This window comes from Oncorhynchus gorbuscha, linkage group LG09 (assembly GCF_021184085.1).
Source record: "Oncorhynchus gorbuscha isolate QuinsamMale2020 ecotype Even-year linkage group LG09, OgorEven_v1.0, whole genome shotgun sequence".
NCBI classification, from domain to species: domain Eukaryota; kingdom Metazoa; phylum Chordata; class Actinopteri; order Salmoniformes; family Salmonidae; genus Oncorhynchus; species Oncorhynchus gorbuscha.
Genome location: NC_060181.1, coordinates 28,281,537 through 28,301,286, shown reverse-complemented (window position 1 = coordinate 28,301,286; position 19,750 = coordinate 28,281,537). Strand labels below are relative to the sequence as shown.

The window sequence follows — 19,750 nt, the reverse complement described above, 5'->3', positions numbered from 1 at the left end:
CTGCCAGAGAGAATAACATCATTTTAATGGTTAATATGTGACTAGGTTGGATCGTTGGAGATGACAATGGTCAATGTCCACATGAGTGCTGGGGCTTGGGAGTCCAACTGTAGGAACCACACCTCTGAGGAAGTCGAGGCCCACAGACTGACCTCCAGGATCCAGGACACACTGAAAGGTCAGTAGCTGAAGGTCACCCTATTCTGTCTTTACTAACCTTACGTCCTCTTCCTTTATTCTTACCGTCTTTCTCTTCAGTGGTTTAATGTTTTAGTTGAATTGACCTAGTTACAAAGCTAATGTAGCTACATTGCTAATGTCCATCTGTGGTTCATCTGTGTGACAGCTCAGAAGGGCCTGGTGGTGTTGGGAGACTTTGGCCTGCCCCCCCAGAGCAGTGAGCTGGACCAGCTGAGGAAGGAGAGGCTGAGCCCACTGGTGCCCCCCAACATGTTCACCAACATCAGCACCCGCTCCCCCAAGGGCTCCCTCTGTCTGGACAACATCTGGGTCAGCAAGTCACTGAAGAAGGTCTACGCAGGTACGTCTGTTTGATGTCTACTGATGTAACTGTGTGTCGGTGTAACTAGAAATGGTATGAACACTACATATTCTCACTGCATTAACATACCAATCTAACCATTGGCACATGAATGCTAGACTTGAATTTGTCTGTTAGTGTTATGAGCTTGGCTATGGAGTGATTTTAGTGCCACCAGGAATTGAATCTGAATGTGTTACCCTCTGACCTGTCTATATCTCCATGTGTGTGCTGCCCCCTGCAGGACACTGCCTGGTGGTGCGAGAGGGCCTGACCAACCCCTGGATACCTGACAACTGGTCGTGGGGCGGGGTGGTGTCCGACCATTGTCCTGTCATGGCCGAGTTCTACGTGGACGTGGCACAGAAGGAGTTGAGAAACAGAGTTTCCGTGGTAGAGAGAGGAGAAAGTATGTCGAAACACGAGCGGTGACTGTGGCTCGCGGACGCCCACAGAGATACAGAAGGAAGATTGTGGCACGGTGGGGTTGATGTGATATCAGACTGACTTGACTTTGCCCTGGACTGGATCCTGCTTTGGCCTGAGTTTTGCAGTGGATCGAAGGGTGGATTTACCTGACGAATGTGAATTGAAGTACCGAGATTGCCTTTTTAGTTTCCTTTATCAATGTACAGTAGAGACTTGTCATGACATTGTTTTGCAGTAAATCATTTAAAGCTGATAGTGTGTTAGACATCAGTGTGCCAAAACATTTTTAAAATGTATATGAAATAAAAGGAAATGGACATTCCCTGTGCTCATCTTTGATATGAGATCCAACCACTAGAGCCCTAGCATGTTCATGTCTGTCAGTGTTATGAGCTTGGCTATGGAGTGATTTTTTTAAAAATGCCACCAGGAAATTAATCTGAATGTGTTACCCTAATACTATACAAGCAAACACAACTAATGTGAATTTCTCATGATTTTGTTGTACTTGTGCCTGTGACTGTGCCTGTGACCTACAGTGTATTTGGAAGGTATTCTTACCCCTTCCCTTTTTCCACATTTTGTTACGTTACAGCCTTATTCTAAAATTGCTGAGGAAAATTTTTTATTTAATCAATCTACACACGCCACCCCATAATGACAATCTACACACGCTACCCCATAATGACAATCTACACACGCTACCCCATAATGACAAAGTGAAAACAGGCTTTTAGAATTGTTGCACATTTATTAAAAAAGTTATATTATTTCCATAACTATTCAGACCCTATGAGACTCAATTGAGCTCAGGTGCATCCTGTTTCAATTGATCATCCTAGAGATGTTTCTATAACTTGAATGGAGTCCACCTGTGGACATCTCTATTGGACATGATTTGGCACAGACCTAGACCTGTCTGTAAAAGGCACATGACAGCCCACTTGGAGTTTGCCAAAAGGCACCTAAAAGACTCCGACCATGAGAAACAAGAATCTTTGGTCTGATGAAACCAAGATTGAACTCTTTGACCTGAATGCTAAGTGTCACAACTGGAGGAAACCTGGCACCATCCCTACAGTTGTATGCTGTGGGAAGGTTTTTCAGCAGCAGGAGCTGGGAGACTAGTCAGGATCTAGGGAAAGATGAACAGAGCAAAGTACAGAGAGATCCTTGATGGAAAACCTGCTCAGGACCTCAGACTGGGATGAAGGTTCACCTTCCAACAGGACAACGACCCTAAGCACACAGCCAGACCATGCAGGAGTGGCTTCGGGACAAGTCTCTGAATGTCTTTGAGTGGCCCAGCCAGAGCCTGGACTTGAACCCAATCGAACATCTCTGGAGAGACCTGAAAATAGCTGTGCAGCGACGCTCCCCATCCAACCTGACAGAGCTTGAGAGAATCTGCAGAGAAGTGTCAAACCCAACAAGACTCCAGGCTGTAATCGCTGCCAAAGATGCTTCAACAAAGTACTGAGTAATTTGTTATATATTTGCAAAATATAAACAGGTTTTGCTTTGTCATTATGGGGTATTGTGTGTAGATTGATGAAGGGACAGAATAATCCATTTAAGGATAAGGCTGTAATGTAACTAAATGTGGAAAAGGTCATGGGGTCTGAATACTTTCTGAATGCACTGTACATAACGTAGCTGTAGCCTATAGCTTCCACACTGATGCACAGTAATACTGGTACATTTGACTCTGTGAGGGAAATGGGAGGCTGGAGTTCAGCTGTTGACAAAGGAGTTGAATACTTATTGACTCTAGATGTTTCAGCTTTTCATTTTTCATTTATTTGTTTAAAAAAATATATAAAAACATACTCCCACTTTGACATTATGGGGTGTTGTGTGTCAGCCAGTGATACGATTCTTAAGACAAACGGCTACCTAAGGCAAAAACAAACGGTGGGTGGGCATATAATTTGATCTAGCAACCCAAAGGTTGTGTGTTCAAATCTCGTCATGGACAACTTTAGTATTTTAGCTAATTAGCAACTTTTTAACTACTTACTACTTTTTAGCTACTTTGCTAAAAAGGACTTCCAGCCAACTTGACACAACTGTGGGAAGGATTGGAGTCAACATCGGCCAGCATCCCTGTGGAACATTTTCGACACCTTGTAGAGTCCATGTGTCCATGAAGGGAGGCTCTTCAGAGGGCAAAAGGGGGAGTGCAACTCGATATTAGGAAGGTGTTCTCAATGTTTTGTAAATGCAGTGTATATCATAACCATTGCACCTGTTCTGGCTATGATGAGTTCATATTTCTGAAGTAGCCATACAACAAATTACCATGAGCATCTCATTTAATTGGGCCTATTAGATAGGCTATTATAGTATTCAGTGTAGTGTTCTTGCAGAATTTACTGTAGTATTCACTCTAGTCTGCAAAAACACTACAGTGGATACTGTAGTATTTACTGTAGTATACTGTAGTATTTACAGTTAACTATGGTATAAATACTGTGGTAAAAGACAACTGTAGAATATACTATAATAATTCATGTAGTGTTTTTGTGTATTGTAGTATACTGTAGTATTTACTGTAGTGTTTTTGTTTTATTATCTTTGACATAGAAGTGGAGGCTTCCTTCTTCAGGAAACCTACTGGAGAAATACTAAAATAACACATTTTCCATAACCTGTAGGTAGGTAGGACTGGGGTCGGAACAGATAGTTGAGAGCTTCTGCCCTTTTCTATAATCTGTAGGGAACACAATATATGGTCTGTTGGTGGCTCAAACTGCGATATGGGGGAGGGGAATTGTCAGGGTATGTGCAAATTAAACACTGTAGTATTTACTATTTAAAAGTGCAGTGTTTTTTCAGACCTTATTGTAGTATTTAGTACAGTTTCTTTTGCAGATAGCACTGTAGTATTTACTATAGTATTCTACAGTATACAACATTCTATAGTAAGTACTACAATACACATGATCGATGGATCCTACAGTGTGTGGTGTAGTATTCTACAGTATACTACAGTTTCCGTTATAATTCTATAGTAAGTATTGTACTATTCTATAGTAAACTGTAGAATTTTGTCATGTGGGCAGACATTTAAGAGTATTCTTTATCAGTATCCTAAAAAAGTAGACCTTGCTTTCCAACCAGATGATTAATGTGAAAATAAGGACTATTCATCGCTGAGGTTCCTATTTTGGAAGCTGGGACATCCTGAAGGTAAGTGTGCCTGGAAAGTGTGGAGCTCTGCTCTTGCGACAGCTTATCTGTTTCAGTTCAGCCAAGTTCTTCTTTCAGTGGCACGTGTCAGAGTGAACTGTGCTTGGGGGATGTTACATCCTCTGTTGCTATGGTTACATCACTGTCAACATCATGTATTACAGGATGAGGAAGTTCAGAAGGAACCTTTGGTCTGTGATGTCATGTATACAAGCATATCCTCACTAAGAGTGTGGTTATTATCGGTCAATACTTGCTCTTGTCACATTAGGATGGAATGTGTTTGAAGTAAAATGCACCTTTTATAATGTTCATAATTCTACTTTCATCATTGGTATATGATGTTGGGAGTTGAGTTGCCGCTTTCTTCCGTTTTTTAAGTGATTTCACATATCATAGTCTAATCATATCACTGGCGAATAGAGCTATGGAGAAAGTAGTGGATGGGACTGCCCTCTAGCGGTGAAAGATGTGGACTGCAGAGGCCTCCTCTCATTGAGCGCACCCACACATCAGCTGTCACACATGTCCTACAAACATTTAACCCACTTCTACCAGACAAGCTTCTAAAACAAAATGGCTCTGTGAAATATTTATGGTTGGCTTCCAAGCCATGTGAAACACGCCATAACAAAAATGAAAACTGACTCAGAATGTTTAGAAACTTGGCTTTTGACATTGTCTTGCGTAAAAAGTAGAATCTCATACATTTATCATCTGGTTTCCATGTTAAAATGATTCCATTGTTAGTAGTATAACACAGCCAGGACAAGCTCGACCGATAGACTATAAACACCAGTGAAGGCTGCTGAGGGAATGAAGGCTCATAATAATGGCTGAAATGGAGTCAATGGAATGGTATCAAACACGTGGTTTCTATGTGGTGGATACCATGCCACTGACTCCATTCCAGACATTATTATGAGCCGTCCTCCCCTCAGCAGCCTCCACTGATAAACACCCATATCTAACCATATAAAACACCTCCTGACCAGCCCCCACTATGAAGTTGTCTCCTCCAGTAGGACAAGCACCTATCAGTTTAACAAATCAGGGCACACCAGTAGAAAAACATTCTGGAACAGAAAATTAAAACAAGCATTTCTTATTGGACAAGTTCAGATAGTACCTCCCTGTTTCAGCCTGTTTTCTTCCATTTCATGCCAAGTGAATACAACACAGGTTCTATGGAGCAGAGTGACCGCCCAGGACAAGAGGCCCTGTTCTTGTTAGTGATCCGTGTAGACAAAGGCCTATTGTCCAGCATGTCAGTACTTGTAGGTGCCAATAAACACAGAGCCACAATGGAGTCAAGTCTCACAGCGAAACCGGAGATTAATGAAGCGACAAGGTGACTGCAACACCTCTTTCCTCAGATTGAGACAGAAGTCTCCAAGGTGATGGATCCACTTTATTAGGCTTTCCCAGGGCTTCAGTGAACATCAGGAGGTATTAAAATACAGTGCAATACAATACATAGTGCTCATCATACAGTTGGATCATGCCCAGGGCCATTTGTGGTGATGTATCGGCAGCAAACATGCTACCTACATCAGGTCAAAATTAGACTGGTTCCAGATCAGTTTGTGATGTCCTGCCAACTCCTATGGTCATTAGAAATAACTATTGGCAAGACAGCACAAACTGATCTAGGACCAGGCTAGGTGAAAGTGTCAATAGAACAATATTTATCAAATATCAGTGTTTAGTTCTCATAACAGGTACCAAATGCAAGAACATCAACAACCTGTCAATCATGTTTGACAAATGGAAAAAACATTACAGTACAATATTACTGTTGTACTGTGCCTTTTAAAACACTAGGCCTATTGGTTGGTATTAAAATGCAGCAAGGAGAGTTTATCAGTGTAAGGTTATAAGGTTATCTCTAAGGAAACTGCCAGAAACAAAGCAGTTCAAAGTTCATAGGTGAAAGGTTATAAATGCTGGAGAGAAAAGTGCAAATCTTAAGACGGTGGGTGTTTGAAGGGATTGATGCTGCTGCACCAAGGTAACCTCTTGCCGGATACATCAACGGGGCACAAATACATATGATCCACAATGCACTTCTATGCTATCACAATCCTACTATCTGAGCACTATGCTGCTGTCTTGTGCTTCGTTAGTTTGCCTCTTCCACATGCCTTCCTCCACTGTGACCTGGCACATCATGAATCAGTGTTGTGCTTTTATGATACCATAGCCATCTCTCTCCTGTATGTCTCTTACCGCAGCCCGATCCTGACAACCACACACTCTCTCTGGTTCATGGGTAATTCCCTGAACATCAACTATCAGAACAGCAACCAACCAAGGGCAAAAAGCATAGGAACCCATTAGTCTTTGGAACAGAAGATTGAAAATAGAAGTGCACTTACCTTTGCGGTGCAAGAGAGAGATAGAGAGATGGAGAAATATGGAGGGGGAAACCCTACATACAATACAGTACGCTGCACAAGTCATGTCACGTCACACAGCTACCATACGTAGTAGAAAACCATTTTTCAACCAGGAAACTACATCATCATGACATCATATGCCATTTTGCCTGTTGGGGATGGTAGTGAGAGATGCAGGGTTGTCACTGAATGATGTCACTGACTTTAATGAGGTTTCGGTAGCTCAGTAGCTCGGTGGAAGTGTGGCATGATGGAGGGTCAGGGGTCACTTCTTTCTGGGTATGCTCAGATGAGGAGCATATGGTCACTTTTCTTGGGGTACTGGGACAGAAGAACCCGCACACTCACGTACTCCAACGCATACCTTTATAACAACCTCTATGCCTTTGTTATTTACAAAACGTTCCAATCCCAAATGGATCTTGGTCCGGTTGCTGTTAACCTATAAAAGCTATGTGTTGGAGTAACTGAGTGTGCAGGCCCACTAGTCCTCCATGTCTCGGATGAGCACCCTGAGCTCCTCGTCAGTCAGCTGGTTGACCTCCATGATCTTCTCCAGCTGTTCAGCGTAGCACGCTGTGTCCTGCAGGAAGTGAGGTATCCTCACGGGCTCCATCTGCGCCAGGCCTTTCAGCCGATCCACGTCCTCGTACGACACCTGGGCAAAGCAGACAGACAGAAACAATCGAGATCATGCTAATGTGGTTTAGAACAAGCAAATAAAAACATCAGACAGAAACAATCCAGATGGAATAATGTAATACAAGCAGGTTTCTATTCAGCAGGGAGTGCCACTGGCCAACCCTTCTCCAGGCAGGCTTTTGTTCCAGCCCTACTCTAACACACCAGGAACTGTGAATCCATGCTCTGATGAGCAGCTCATTAGAATCAGATGTGCTAGAGCAGGGCAGGAACAAAAGCCTGCATACCAAGTAGCTCTCTAGGAGGAGGGTTGGCCACCTGTGCTATACAGATATGCCTAGAACAGACAGCAGTAACACTGGAAGCCCATCTGTGTGAAACACATTGAGTCATGTGTTCCCTCTCTATGCCTGAAGTCATAATATGGTCTGCTCTGCTTTCTCCTCATACTGCTGTATTTACGTAAGCTTTTTCAGCCTGGCATCTCATTTAAATTCATGTGCAAATAGGCATTGTATTTATGGTGAAGGAGAGAGAGGGAGAGAGGAGAGCGATACGAAAGCTGTACAGTCAAACACATCGCCCTTTGCGTCTCCTGTCTACAGTGTAATGCAAACCCTTTGAAAAATAATCATTACGCACAAAAAGGCATAGGACGCAGGTTAGGCAGCCTCCTGATAAACCTACTGTTGCTATGTCTATGGGTCCTAGTCTGATATATTAAACAGACCCCCTGTTACCCACCTTCCCCAGGGACATTAGCAGCTGGAAGTCAATCTTCTCTCTGTGTCTCAGGATCTTCAGGATGCCATCCAGGTAAACCTGGTCCTTACTGAAACAACCTGAAATATACAACAACAAGCCCATGGAGATGACACCAGTACGTACTGAAAGAGCCACGTCCACATTCATTACATCAGAAATTAAAAACAGCCAAGGCCACATTCATTACATCAGAAATAAAAAACAGCCAAGTCCACATTCATTACATCAGAAATAAAAAACAGCCAAGTCCACATTCATTACATCAGAAGTTAAAAACAGCCAAGTCCACATTCATTAAGTTAAAAACAGCCACGTCCACATTCATTACATCAGAAATAAAAAACAGCCAAGGCCACATTCATTACATCAGAAATTAAAAACAGCCAAGGCCACATTCATTACATCAGAAATAAAAAACAGCCAAGTCCACATTCATTACATCAGAAATAAAAAACAGCCAAGTCCACATTCATTACATCAGAAGTTAAAAACAGCCAAGGCCACATTCATTACATCAGAAATTAAAAACAGCCAAGTCCACATTCATTACATCAGAAATTAAAAACAGCCAAGGCCACATTCATTACATCAGAAATAAAAACAGCCAAGGCCACATTCATTACATCAGAAATTAAAAACAGCCAAGGCCACATTCATTACATCAGAAGTTAAAAACAGCCAAGTCCACATTCATTACATCAGTTAAAAACAGCCAAGTCCACATTCATTACATCAGAAGTTAAAAACAGCCAAGTCCACATTCATTAAGTTAAAAACAGCCAAGTCCACATTCATTACATCAGAAATTAAAAACAGCCAAGTCCACATTCATTACATCAGAAATTAAAAACAGCCAAGTCCACATTCATTACATCAGAAGTTAAAAACAGCCAAGTCCACATTCATTAAGTTAAAAACAGCCAAGTCCACATTCATTAAGTTAAAAACAGCCAAGGCCACATTCATTACATCAGAAGTTAAAAACAGCCAAGTCCACATTCATTAAGTTAAAAACAGCCAAGTCCACATTCATTAAGTTAAAAACAGCCAAGTCCACATTCATTACATCAGAAGTTAAAAACAGCCAAGTCCACATTCATTACATCAGAAGTTAAAAACAGCCAAGTCCACATTCATTAAGTTAAAAACAGCCAAGTCCACATTCATTAAGTTAAAAACAGCCAAGTCCACATTCATTAAGTTAAAAACAGCCAAGGCCACATTCATTACATCAGAAGTTAAAAACAGCCAAGTCCACATTCATTAAGTTAAAAACAGCCAAGTCCACATTCATTAAGTTAAAAACAGCCACGTCCACATTCATTACATCAGAAGTTAAAAACAGCCAAGTCCACATTCATTAAGTTAAAAACAGCCACGTCCACATTCATTACATCAGAAGTTAAAAACAGCCAAGTCCACATTCATTACATCAGAAGTTAAAAACAGCCAAGTCCACATTCATTAAGTTAAAAACAGCCAAGTCCACATTCATTAAGTTAAAACAGCCAAGTCCACATTCATTACATCAGAAGTTAAAAACAGCCAAGTCCACATTCATTAAGTTAAAAACAGCCAAGGCCACATTCATTACATCAGAAGTTAAAAACAGCCAAGTCCACATTCATTAAGTTAAAAACAGCCAAGGCCACATTCATTACATCAGAAGTTAAAAACAGCCAAGTCCACATTCATTAAGTTAAAAACAGCCAAGTCCACATTCATTACATCAGAAGTTAAAAACAGCCAAGTCCACATTCATTAAGTTAAAAACAGCCAAGTCCACATTCATTACATCAGAAATTATTAACAGCCAAATCCACATTCATTAAGTTAAAAACAGCCAAGGCCTGGTAGAAAATGCTGACTCCAGTAGGAGGAAAAGCTCAAGTAAGAGATAGGCGTGTAGCTGCATGCAGGACTGCCTATGTACAGATGTAGGAGCTTAATTTGATCACTGAATGCAGAACATTCAGAACGTGTAGTGTATCAGCGGTTTAAAAAGGCTTTTGAAGTTTGCAATTTACACCTTCAAATTTCAGACTTGATTTTCCCTTACGAAAGATGTATCGACCCCTACAAAAATGTCCATTAATTATAATCCACATAATAATTCACATTTCCTGTTGCTGTAGGTTTGATTATTTTCCTGCTGTAGCAAACTGGCTCAAATTAAGATACTACATCTGGATGAGCGTGTGAACAAACGGTTATGTCTGTGTTAGGTACCTGGCTGTGCGGTGTTGGTCTGTCCCCTCTTGGCTCGTACACAATAGTCCCAGCGTGTGTTGGGGTCCTGGACGAAGCGTCCCAGGCTGTGGAACAGCTGAGAGAAGGACTTGCGGCTGGCCTGGTACACAGTGTAGTAGAGCAAGGCAGCCCTCCACAGGGTAGGGTCCTTACGGAACAGGACAGAGTGGATGCTGGCCAGCCCCTCCTCCGTGGGGTTCAAAGGTCGGAGGTTGTGCTTCTTCCTGCCGACTCCGTTGTTCCACGGCTGCTGGGCGTTGTTGATGCCCCGGAAGTAGTGTGTGCCTGGGCAGAGGGCACAGACACAGGAAATGATCGCAGTGGCTATATTGCACCACCAGGGTGAGGAGTCCCAAGCTGACCTCATCCTAGAAAAAATAACAGTGCTGCTGAGAACAGCAGAGCAGACTAGTGGGCCGGTGAATTACTGAGAGCGAACAGCAAGTTCAGTATTGAGTGGTCCAGGACCATGAGTAATGATTGTGTTCATTTAAATGTGCTGTGGTTGTGGAAGTGCCTCTTATTAACCAATACGTATTTTGCACCTAGCACTCCTGACCCATTCTCCCTGATCCAGGACAACTGTGTGCATTGTTACCCTTGAATTACTGTGTGGCTGCAATACTGGAACAAACACTGGGATTTGTGCACCTCTTGACAAAACTAAGCACCCCTAGAGGTATAATGGAGTTATAGTACCAACCGATCTCGTGTCGTAGCATGCCCTCCAGCCAGTGTTCCCGGGCTGTGGCAATGTTGATGGTCAGAGTGGGCCGGCTGTTCACCACCGTCATGGACGCTCTGGAGAGGAGGTCGTCTGTCACGTTGACTACTATCTGACAACAGAGAGAGGGAGAGATTTTGAGATTTTTCTGGCAAAGACACCACATAGAGATATGTGGTTAAGAAACGTCTACCTTAATAAGCGCTATGGTACCATAGCAGAATATGGGGTTACTATGTGGGAATTGCTTTTATTCTGGTGTGCAGAATGTTAATTATAGTGATCTTAGGGGGTTTGTTCTTTTGGGAGATTTAGGAGGAACAAGATTAACCAGGCCCTGTGAGAGTGGTATTTTCTTATGTCTGTTTCCCATGGTCTCTATGACCTTCATGGCTCAGAACGTGTCAGAAGTTATTATTCATTTATTCAACAAAAACAACAGGGCTGTAAAGCGGATGTGCTCATGGAAATGGAAACCTTGTACAAGTCGGGGATGTCAGCCTTCTCCTGTATCTGTGTGGCTGTTCTTTTATAGCCATGGGACACCTGGGAACTGCTCTCTGACATAACCATGAGATGGATGAACATACAGTGCCTTCAGAAAGCATTCATACCCTTGACTTAAACCACATTTTGTTGTGTTACAGCCTGAATTAAAAATAGATTACATATATTTTACCCAATAATGACAAAGTGAAAACATGTTTTTAGTTTTTGCAAATGTATTTAAATGAAATACAGAAAAATCTAATTTACACAAGTATTCACACCCCTGAGTCAACACTATTCTGTAGAGGCTTCCTTCTTTCCCCTCTGTCAATTAGGTTGGTATTGTAGAGTAACTACAATGTTGTTGATCCATCCTCAGTTTTCTCCTATCACAGCAATTAAACTCTTTTAAAGTCACCATTGGTCACCAAAATATATGTTCTTGACCATTTGGCCATCAGATTTGCCACCAATGCTCCTTATAGGACACATCACTGCACTCTATACTCCTCTGTAAACTGGTCATCTCTGTATACCTGTCGCAAGACCCACTGGTTGATGCTTATTTATAAAACCCTCTTAGGCCTCACTCCCCCCTATCTGAGATATCTACTTCAGCCCTCATCCTCCAAATACAACACCCGTTCTGCCAGTCACATTCAGTTAAAAAGGTGCCCAAAGCACACACATCCCTAGATCGCTTGTCTTTTCAGTTTGCTGCAGCTAGCAACTGGAACAAGCTGCAACAAACACTCAAACTGGACAGCTTTATCTCAATCTCTTCATTCAAAGACTCAATCATGTTGTCTCTACCTTCTTTCCCTTTGTGCTGTTGTCTGTGCCCAACAATGTTTGTACCCTCTTTTGTGCTGCTACCATGTTGTGCTGCTGCCATGTGTTTCTACCATTTTGTTGTCATGTTGTGTTGCTACCATGCTGTGTTGTCATGTGTTGCTGCCATGCTATGTTGTTGTCTTAGGTCTCTCTTTATGTAGTGTTGTCTCTCTTGTCGTGATGTGTGTTTTGTTCTATATTTTTATTTAATTTATTTTGAATCCCCCATCCCCGCAGAGGCCTTTTGCCTTTTGGTAGGTCATCATTGTAAATAAGAATTTGTTCTTAACCGACTTGCCTAGTTAAATAAACATAAAATAAATACAAAATTGGCCTCATGGTGAAATCCTTGAGCGGTTTCCTTCCTCTCCGGCAACTGAGTTAGGAAGGACGCCTGTATCTTTGTAGTGACTAGGTGTCACGCCCTGACCTTAGAGATCCTTATTTATTCTCTATGTTTGGTTAGGTCAGGGTGTGACTCGGGTGGGAGAATCTATGTTTTCTATTTCTTTGTGTTTTTGGCTGAGTATGGTTCCCAATCAGAGGCAGCTGTCTATCGTTGTCTCTGATTGGGGATCATATATAGGTTGTCATTTTCCATTTGGGTTTTGTGGGGAGTTATTTTCTGTTTATCTGTTTTGTTGCCTGACTGAACTGTGCGCTTTAGTTTTTTTCTACTTTGTTATTTTGTTGCAGTGTTCAGTTTATTAAAAATCATGAACACCTACCACTCTGCACCTTGGTGTCCTTCTTCAACCCACAAGAGCCATTACACTGGGTGTATTGATACAACATCCAAAGTGTAATAAAGAACTTCTCCATGCTCAAAGGGATATTCAATGTCTATTTTTATTTTTTTACCCATCTACCAATAGGTACCCTTCTTTGTGAGGCATTGGAAAACCTTCCTGGTCTTTGTGGTTGAATCTGTGTTTGAAATTCATTGCTCGACTGAGGGACAGATCATTGTATGTGTGGGGTATCATGTTAAACACTATTACTGCACACAGAGTCCATGCAACTTATTAAGTGACTTTTATGCACATTTTTACTCCTGAACTTACTTAGTCTTGCCACAACAGAGGGGTTGAATACTTATTGACTCAAGATTTCTAAAAACATCATTCCACTTTGACATTATGGAGTTTTGTGTGTTGGCCAGTGACAAAAAAATATATTTAATCTATTTTCAATTCAGGCTGTAGCAACAAAATGTGGAAAAAGTAAAGTGGTGTGAATCCTTTCTGAAGGCACTGTAGTTGACCCTGGATCTGTGGTAAGGGGTTCCTTCTACCATTCTCCAGGTAAAAGTTGCCCTTGACCACAGTTCTAGAATCAGATTACTCCAGCTGGCTCATGTCCTCTCACCTCCCCAATACAACCCTCCTTTTCCATGTACTTCTTGACCAGGTACCAGATACGGCACTTGGTGAGCAGGTTCCCTCCTGTGGCTTGCTCAAACTTCTCATAATTCCCATACTTCTGGAGGGCCAACTCCATGATACGCACCGCCTGTAGGGGGAGAGAAACACAATAACAGAAAACATTATGCTAAAATCTAATGATGGACAGGTGTTATCTCAGTGAGGATACAGCTATAAAGGCTTGATTCAGTTCAGGAGTACAATGTGTTCAGATGATATTGAGGGAAATAACAAGATCTTGACCCATCCTTCAGTTGATTTGTTTGGAGGGATATACTGCATAGCAAAGAGCTATCTATGATTAGGCTATATAAATAGCTCCCTTTTAGGAATAGCACTTGGAGTTGTTTTGTCAGGTGGCAAGGCCAGGGCAGGACAGGTCAGTGCTTTCTCTCTTCTCTCTGTGGTGTGGTCAGAGCTGTGGACTAGGTTTAATAGAAACAGTCCCTGCTCCCTACAGATCATTACAGAGATCATCCTCTCTCTCGCCCCAGCGCACACGCCATAGAGATCAAATAGAGTCTGGAAATCAAGTCAGTTCTGTTAAATGTACAGTAACTGGAGTTGTTGCGCAATAGCACAATTAGCTGTTGAAGTCACACAGTGTAAATGAGTTCCTGAAGCTTATCAGGGTTAAGATAACTGCATGAGGTAGCCTAAACAACATGAAGTTGGGCAGATAGGCTAATTTGTGTTTCATCGTTTGAAGTTTAATAACAGTTGATTGTCAGCATTGAGGATCAAAACAAAAAAAAGGGGTTCTATTCTACATCAGTGTAGTGAATGGCCACACAGCTATACACAATGGGAATGTGTAAAACAATACTAATACCAGGAGTGGAAGAAAGTAAACATGATTGCACAAATGGCAACGTCCACCACAGGATCACATTACCTACATTTTCTGTAGTCTTCACTCAACAAAAGAGGCTGCCATAGGTTCCTATCAGTATACTAGTGTCACCCAGATAGCAAGCACACAACAGAACACCTTAGGGGTTGCTATTCAAGTCAAAACATTAGCCCAGACTACATTATATTCATTCTACTGGACTATATGTTATACAGCAGGCTACCTAGTACAATCACTGTCATTTACAGTAGTGCTTGAAATAATATTTTATTGGAAATTGATTTCTCCCTCAATTCATTCTTGAAGCTCCGCTAACTATTGCGTGAGGTACAAAGATGTGCAGTAATATTCATGTATCCAATAACCTTTATGATGTCTGATTTCTCTTGTCTCTCTTGTTGGGGTAATCACAACATGACTTTTATCTGTCGTTAGAATAGCTTGTTGGCTATCTGGCCTTTCTAAGGGCTAATGTGGATAGCCATTTGATAAATACTAATGTGGATAGATCTCCAGACTACAGCTCAGACAGAGAGAGCACTGATGTCTCTTTCCACCCCCTGACTGGTGTGCTAAGCTTGAGTTTTAAAGCACCTTTCCCCCCCAACTAATCAATCCAAGCTTGTCTGTCAGGGTTTGTCTGCTGCCTGGCTACGTGGCTTTCACAGAGTGAGCATATTTACTTCAGCTCAGTCCTGGGAGAATAAGAGGTTTGGCAGAGAGAAATTGTTTGGCCACAGGCTCTGGGCTTGACCCCGGCACAATGTGCCTCACTATTTAAAATCTGCCGGCTCAGCAGTAGTATTGGGCACTTGGGACATGATTTAGGACAGGGTAGGTCATCTGTACCGACCTCTGGAAGTTCTTACTGTTTGTTGTGCCTAGTCTACTTCTTGCCTTAGTTGTATAAAACTTGTCTCCTGTCCTTAGACTTACCTGTAACAGTAATTGGCATGATAATTCGCTCCTCACCTCTCCACTGTTATAGCTGATGTGTAGGGACATTTATGGTTTAAAATGGCCCAAAAAAACACTATTAATTAATTGACCTGGGTCTCACCTGTGTCAGGAAGCGGTCGGAGGCATTGTTGTGGCGAGCCAGCACCAGCGGAGACACAGGGTTGCTGTACTCAAACTGAGGATTGTAGCTAAAGTCCGACTTGAAGAACTTCACCTTCTCCTTCTCCACGTTGGACGGCTTGATGGCAGTGAGGATGCAAAGCTTCTTGATTCCGGCGTTCTCCCCTTCCCGTATCACCCCTCCTCTGGGCAGAGAGGGCAGCTTGGTACGGGGTGAGCTGGAAAAGCAGGTCTTCCGTGGCCGGGCGACAGGGCGGGGGGACAGGCCCATGGTGCTACCCAGGACCGTGATGCTGTGGGCTGCCTTTTGTCTGCTGGCAAAGCCCCCTGAGGCGGAGGAGAAGACATGGTGGTGGGAGGAGTGCCTGGTGTCCCTGGTGTCTCCGCTGCCCTGCTGGCCCAACAGTAACAGAGGAGTTACAGACGGATGGCGGTGGTTATCGTGTGACCTGCTGGATGTAGAGGCACATCTCAAAGTCTTCTTGGGCCTGCGGTACGGGGAGTGCTTTGGGCTCTGTCTCTCCTCCTCCTCGCCCTGCAGGAGCACATTGTAGCTGCTGGTTCCTGTGGTGAAGAGGTCCTTGAGGATGCTGGAGGACAGCTTCTCCAGGCACACCTGAGTGGGGCTCAGAGGCTGCTTGTCCGGCACAGTGGGGCTTGAGTACTTCTTAGAGATCTCCATCTCTACCGGCACTGTCAAGCTCAGGAGGTACTTCTTAGACTGCTCCATCTCTGGCCAATGAAGCCTTTCTGAAACAACAAGTGATGATGACTGACCGAGGGTTGAGTCAGTAATACTGACGCAGCAGCTTACTTATTTTAGATTCTCTCACTCACCCACTGAACAGTACATAGACTAATCCTCTTACAGAACGAGACAGAGGAGCTTCTTCAGTTTGCAGCCAGTTCAGCTCTAAAGCTAGATTTCTGTGAATTATGTCATGTGTGCATGTGTTGTTTACAGAACCCAATAGAGGATTATTCAATAGCTCAGAGGGTGATATCATTAGTTTATGTTTTCAGAGCAACACTGACTCACTCAGCCCAAGGCAATAAAGGCTGCTTCTATCCCCCTCCATTTCATAGAATCACAGTGCATAGACCTCAAATGGACATATCCAAATGGACATTTCCGACAACCTCTCCAGTTACAGCTTTATAGAAATTGTACCAGCAGTTCTTAGTGGGACTATTATGCACAAAGCACAGTCAGTTATATGATGTAGGCGTGTCGCCAAATGATTCCCATCGTGCCTCCAGAGTCTGACAGGGTAGCAGCCATAGTGCAGAGCCTTGTGTCCTGTGCTCCAGTGAGATGGGCTGGTTGACCAGGAGCGTCATCACACTGTGTATAACTACTTTGTTCAGACAGGGGCACTGATGTGGAAGCTATGCAACCACTGCACTAACAACTCAACCAATTCAGGACTTCTGCAGATCACATGGCAACAACAGATTTCAGAACAAACCATTTCAGATAACAGTGCCCAAGCTGAATCATTCCAAAAGATGAGTCAGTAGCTGGTCATGGAACAAATACATTAAGAATGGATAAATATCCCTTGACCATGTCAATGTACTAACAAGTACTGCAACAGCTACTGACAGTAATAATGCATTGTTAGACTTGTTATAACAATGTTGGTGTAATTTTTATATGCTTACTCTTTTAAATGTGTGCTTTTATAGATTTTTTATCTTGTGTATGTAAAAGTGACTTTTGGTGTCTTGAAAGGTGCTTGAAAAGTTAAGCATGTACGTTACGACTGCTTTATAATGTCTAACATGTCTATTATGTCTCTACAAGATCATCAGCAGACTCCAGCACCATCGTCTACCATTCCCTAACCAGCTCACTCCGCTCAAGCCATAAACTGACCCTCTTCATCTTCAGAGGATGCAGCTTTCAACTTGGCCTCTATCTGTTGACCTGTCATGATACTAGTGCTTGTTGTTTTTTTGCTCTAGAACGGATTTAAAAATAGAATACATTTTTACTATTAAAAACATAAAATTAACGGATGTCAAAACAACAGCCAGTTTCAGAGTGAGTGGAAATGCAGCATATATGCAGCACAATTTATTATAAGCATTTAATCTGTTTGAAGTGGTGTCTTTTTGTTGTTGCTGGCTTTCTGGACAGATTGGAAAGCTAATGTTAGCTAATTCAAGCAAATTCAAGTCATACACAGATGAAGTGCATACATACCAGTGACTTTTATTGATTCGAGCATTGATTCGAGTCTTTGTTCTGTGGACCACCTCTTGACAACAACGTCTTCCAAGCAAAAAAAACTAGTAGCTAGCTAACGTTAGCTAGCTAATACGTAACCTTGGCTAATGTAGCTAGCTAACCAGTTTACCAACTGTCACTAACCTAACTAGCTAGCTAGATCAAACTAAACAAGATTAGCTAGCTAGCGAACTAACTAGATGGTCAAATAACGATAACAGATAACCAGCTAACTGAGAATGTCATCAGTCATTCCGTACTCCTGTAGCTCTCAAACTGTTATAGAGACTGAAGAAAGAAATGACACAAGCTAAGAGCGGTTTCCATGGTGCCCAGGCAACGTCACACAGAAACGATTGTGCTTCTGTGAAATGACGTTTTCAGTACAAAGACAGGAGATTCGATTTTTTGCAACTAATATTATTCCAAAGTGTCATTACAGTTTATACATATATTTGTATTATGTTTTTCACTTTTTTTAAAAACTAAACCTCATACAAATTCCGCCAAATTGTTTAATAAATCTAGCTTCATTCAATATCTGCTCATCTGATTCCATGTATTTCTGCATGTTTTAAATGTGTGACTCAGACTCAATGGCATAAAGAAAAGCATATGCTTCATTTAACCGGGCAGGTCAAATTCCATTCTCCTTATGTCTCACTGAAGGTAAGGCCTTGAATTATGGGATTATAATGATGACAGAAGCACAGAACTACCTGGGTTTGTATTTTGAATTTCGTGATCACACACTATTTATGATTCATGGTTGCAAGTATGATTCGCAAGTTTGTATCATGATGTGTGAAAGCTTTAAGAATGGTCGCAAACTTGTAATTTGACATTTGAATACATTCAATAAGATTTCAAGCATAAAGTGACTTTACGAGTATGAATATTCTACTGTGAATTTAAGATACACTTGCAGATTTTGAATCTGCGTGTACTCTGAGTTATGTCACTGTTATCACCTTACCAAGAGATTTGTACATTTGTAGAAAGTTTTGTTCATTTGTAGAGATTTGCTCTGGGGCAGGACCTTTTACTCCTGAGTCCTGACCAATCAGTTTCCTCTGCCAAAACCACAGCTGCCTAACCATTGGCTGGATTGTTCCATCAATCAAAACATTTTTATCATGTGAAACATAATGGTACATTTCAGATGAACTCCAGACCACTCTACAGGTACTTAAGAATGGCTTGACAGAGAGCAATGGCCAGAAGAATGATTAAGATAGTGAAACGGGACGCATGGCAGGAATTTTGTTCCACTATTGTTAGAGGAACCGAAATTGGTACACTTTGGAAAATGTTTTTTTTTTTTTTTTTTTTTTATACGGGGAAAGATAAAACTGATGGAATTCCAGTGTTGGTAGAAGGAAACATCACAGCTGTTTCAAGTAAAAAAAAGTCAAATGTCCTACGTGGTGCATTTGCAGCGGTTCATAGATGTGAGCACCTGTGTGATGAGAGTAAGAGGAGATGTAGCGAAAAGTTAAAGAAGCATGGAGATGTCTTTAAGAGGAAGGAGGAGTCAGGAGAAGCTATGAATGCAGAGTTCTCTATGTTTGAGATGACATTGGCGTTGGAAGGCTGTGGGCAAGCTGCTCCTAGAGATAGGGTATGTTAGGTGATGAAATCAAATTTTATTGGACACATACACATGCTTAGCAGATGTTAATGCGAGTGTAGCGAAATGCTTGTGCTTCTAGATCCGACCGTGCAGTAATATCTAACAAGTAATCTAACAATTTCACAACAACTACCTTATACACACAAGTTTAAAGGAATTAATAAGAATATGTACAAAAAATATATGGCTGAGCGATGGCCAAACGGCATAGGCAAGATTCAGTAGATGGTATAGATTACAGTATATACATATGAGATGAGTA

General features: G+C 41.9%; 2 protein-coding genes and 1 non-coding gene across 4 annotated transcripts in view; 1 reads left to right on the top strand and 2 right to left on the bottom strand.

Annotated features, from left to right (window-relative positions):
• Nucleotides 1-1,292, top strand: part of LOC124043350 (endonuclease/exonuclease/phosphatase family domain-containing protein 1-like) — a 35,521-nt gene extending 34,229 nt beyond the window's left edge. Inside the window, exons 5-7 of the mRNA XM_046361879.1 lie at nucleotides 46-178; nucleotides 347-541; nucleotides 786-1,292. Of these exons, the coding sequence (XP_046217835.1) occupies nucleotides 46-178; nucleotides 347-541; nucleotides 786-973 (516 nt within the window). The 3' untranslated portion in view covers nucleotides 974-1,292. The remainder of the gene's footprint in view (nucleotides 1-45; nucleotides 179-346; nucleotides 542-785) is intronic.
• A 2,268-nt stretch (nucleotides 1,293-3,560) lies between these two features.
• LOC124044781 lies at nucleotides 3,561-3,613 on the bottom strand. Its single transcript, XR_006840720.1, has one exon. It is a non-coding gene; the product is annotated as a U7 small nuclear RNA (small nuclear RNA).
• A 1,945-nt stretch (nucleotides 3,614-5,558) lies between these two features.
• Nucleotides 5,559-18,151, bottom strand: LOC124043349 (uncharacterized protein KIAA0895-like). 2 transcript variants are annotated; one of them, XM_046361877.1, is made up of 7 exons: nucleotides 17,832-18,151; nucleotides 15,603-16,372; nucleotides 13,634-13,777; nucleotides 10,922-11,054; nucleotides 10,198-10,503; nucleotides 7,948-8,045; nucleotides 5,559-7,219 (listed from the first exon to the last, which is right to left on the bottom strand). In XM_046361877.1, the coding sequence occupies exons 1-7, from the start codon at nucleotides 17,854-17,856 to the stop codon at nucleotides 7,046-7,048; spliced, it is 1,650 nt and encodes a 549-aa protein (XP_046217833.1). In that variant the 5' UTR covers nucleotides 17,857-18,151; the 3' UTR covers nucleotides 5,559-7,045. The 2 variants fall into 2 exon arrangements, with proteins under 2 accessions (XP_046217833.1, XP_046217834.1); XM_046361878.1 differs by having other exon boundaries at nucleotides 15,603-16,368.
• Between the last annotated feature and the right edge of the window lie 1,599 nt (nucleotides 18,152-19,750).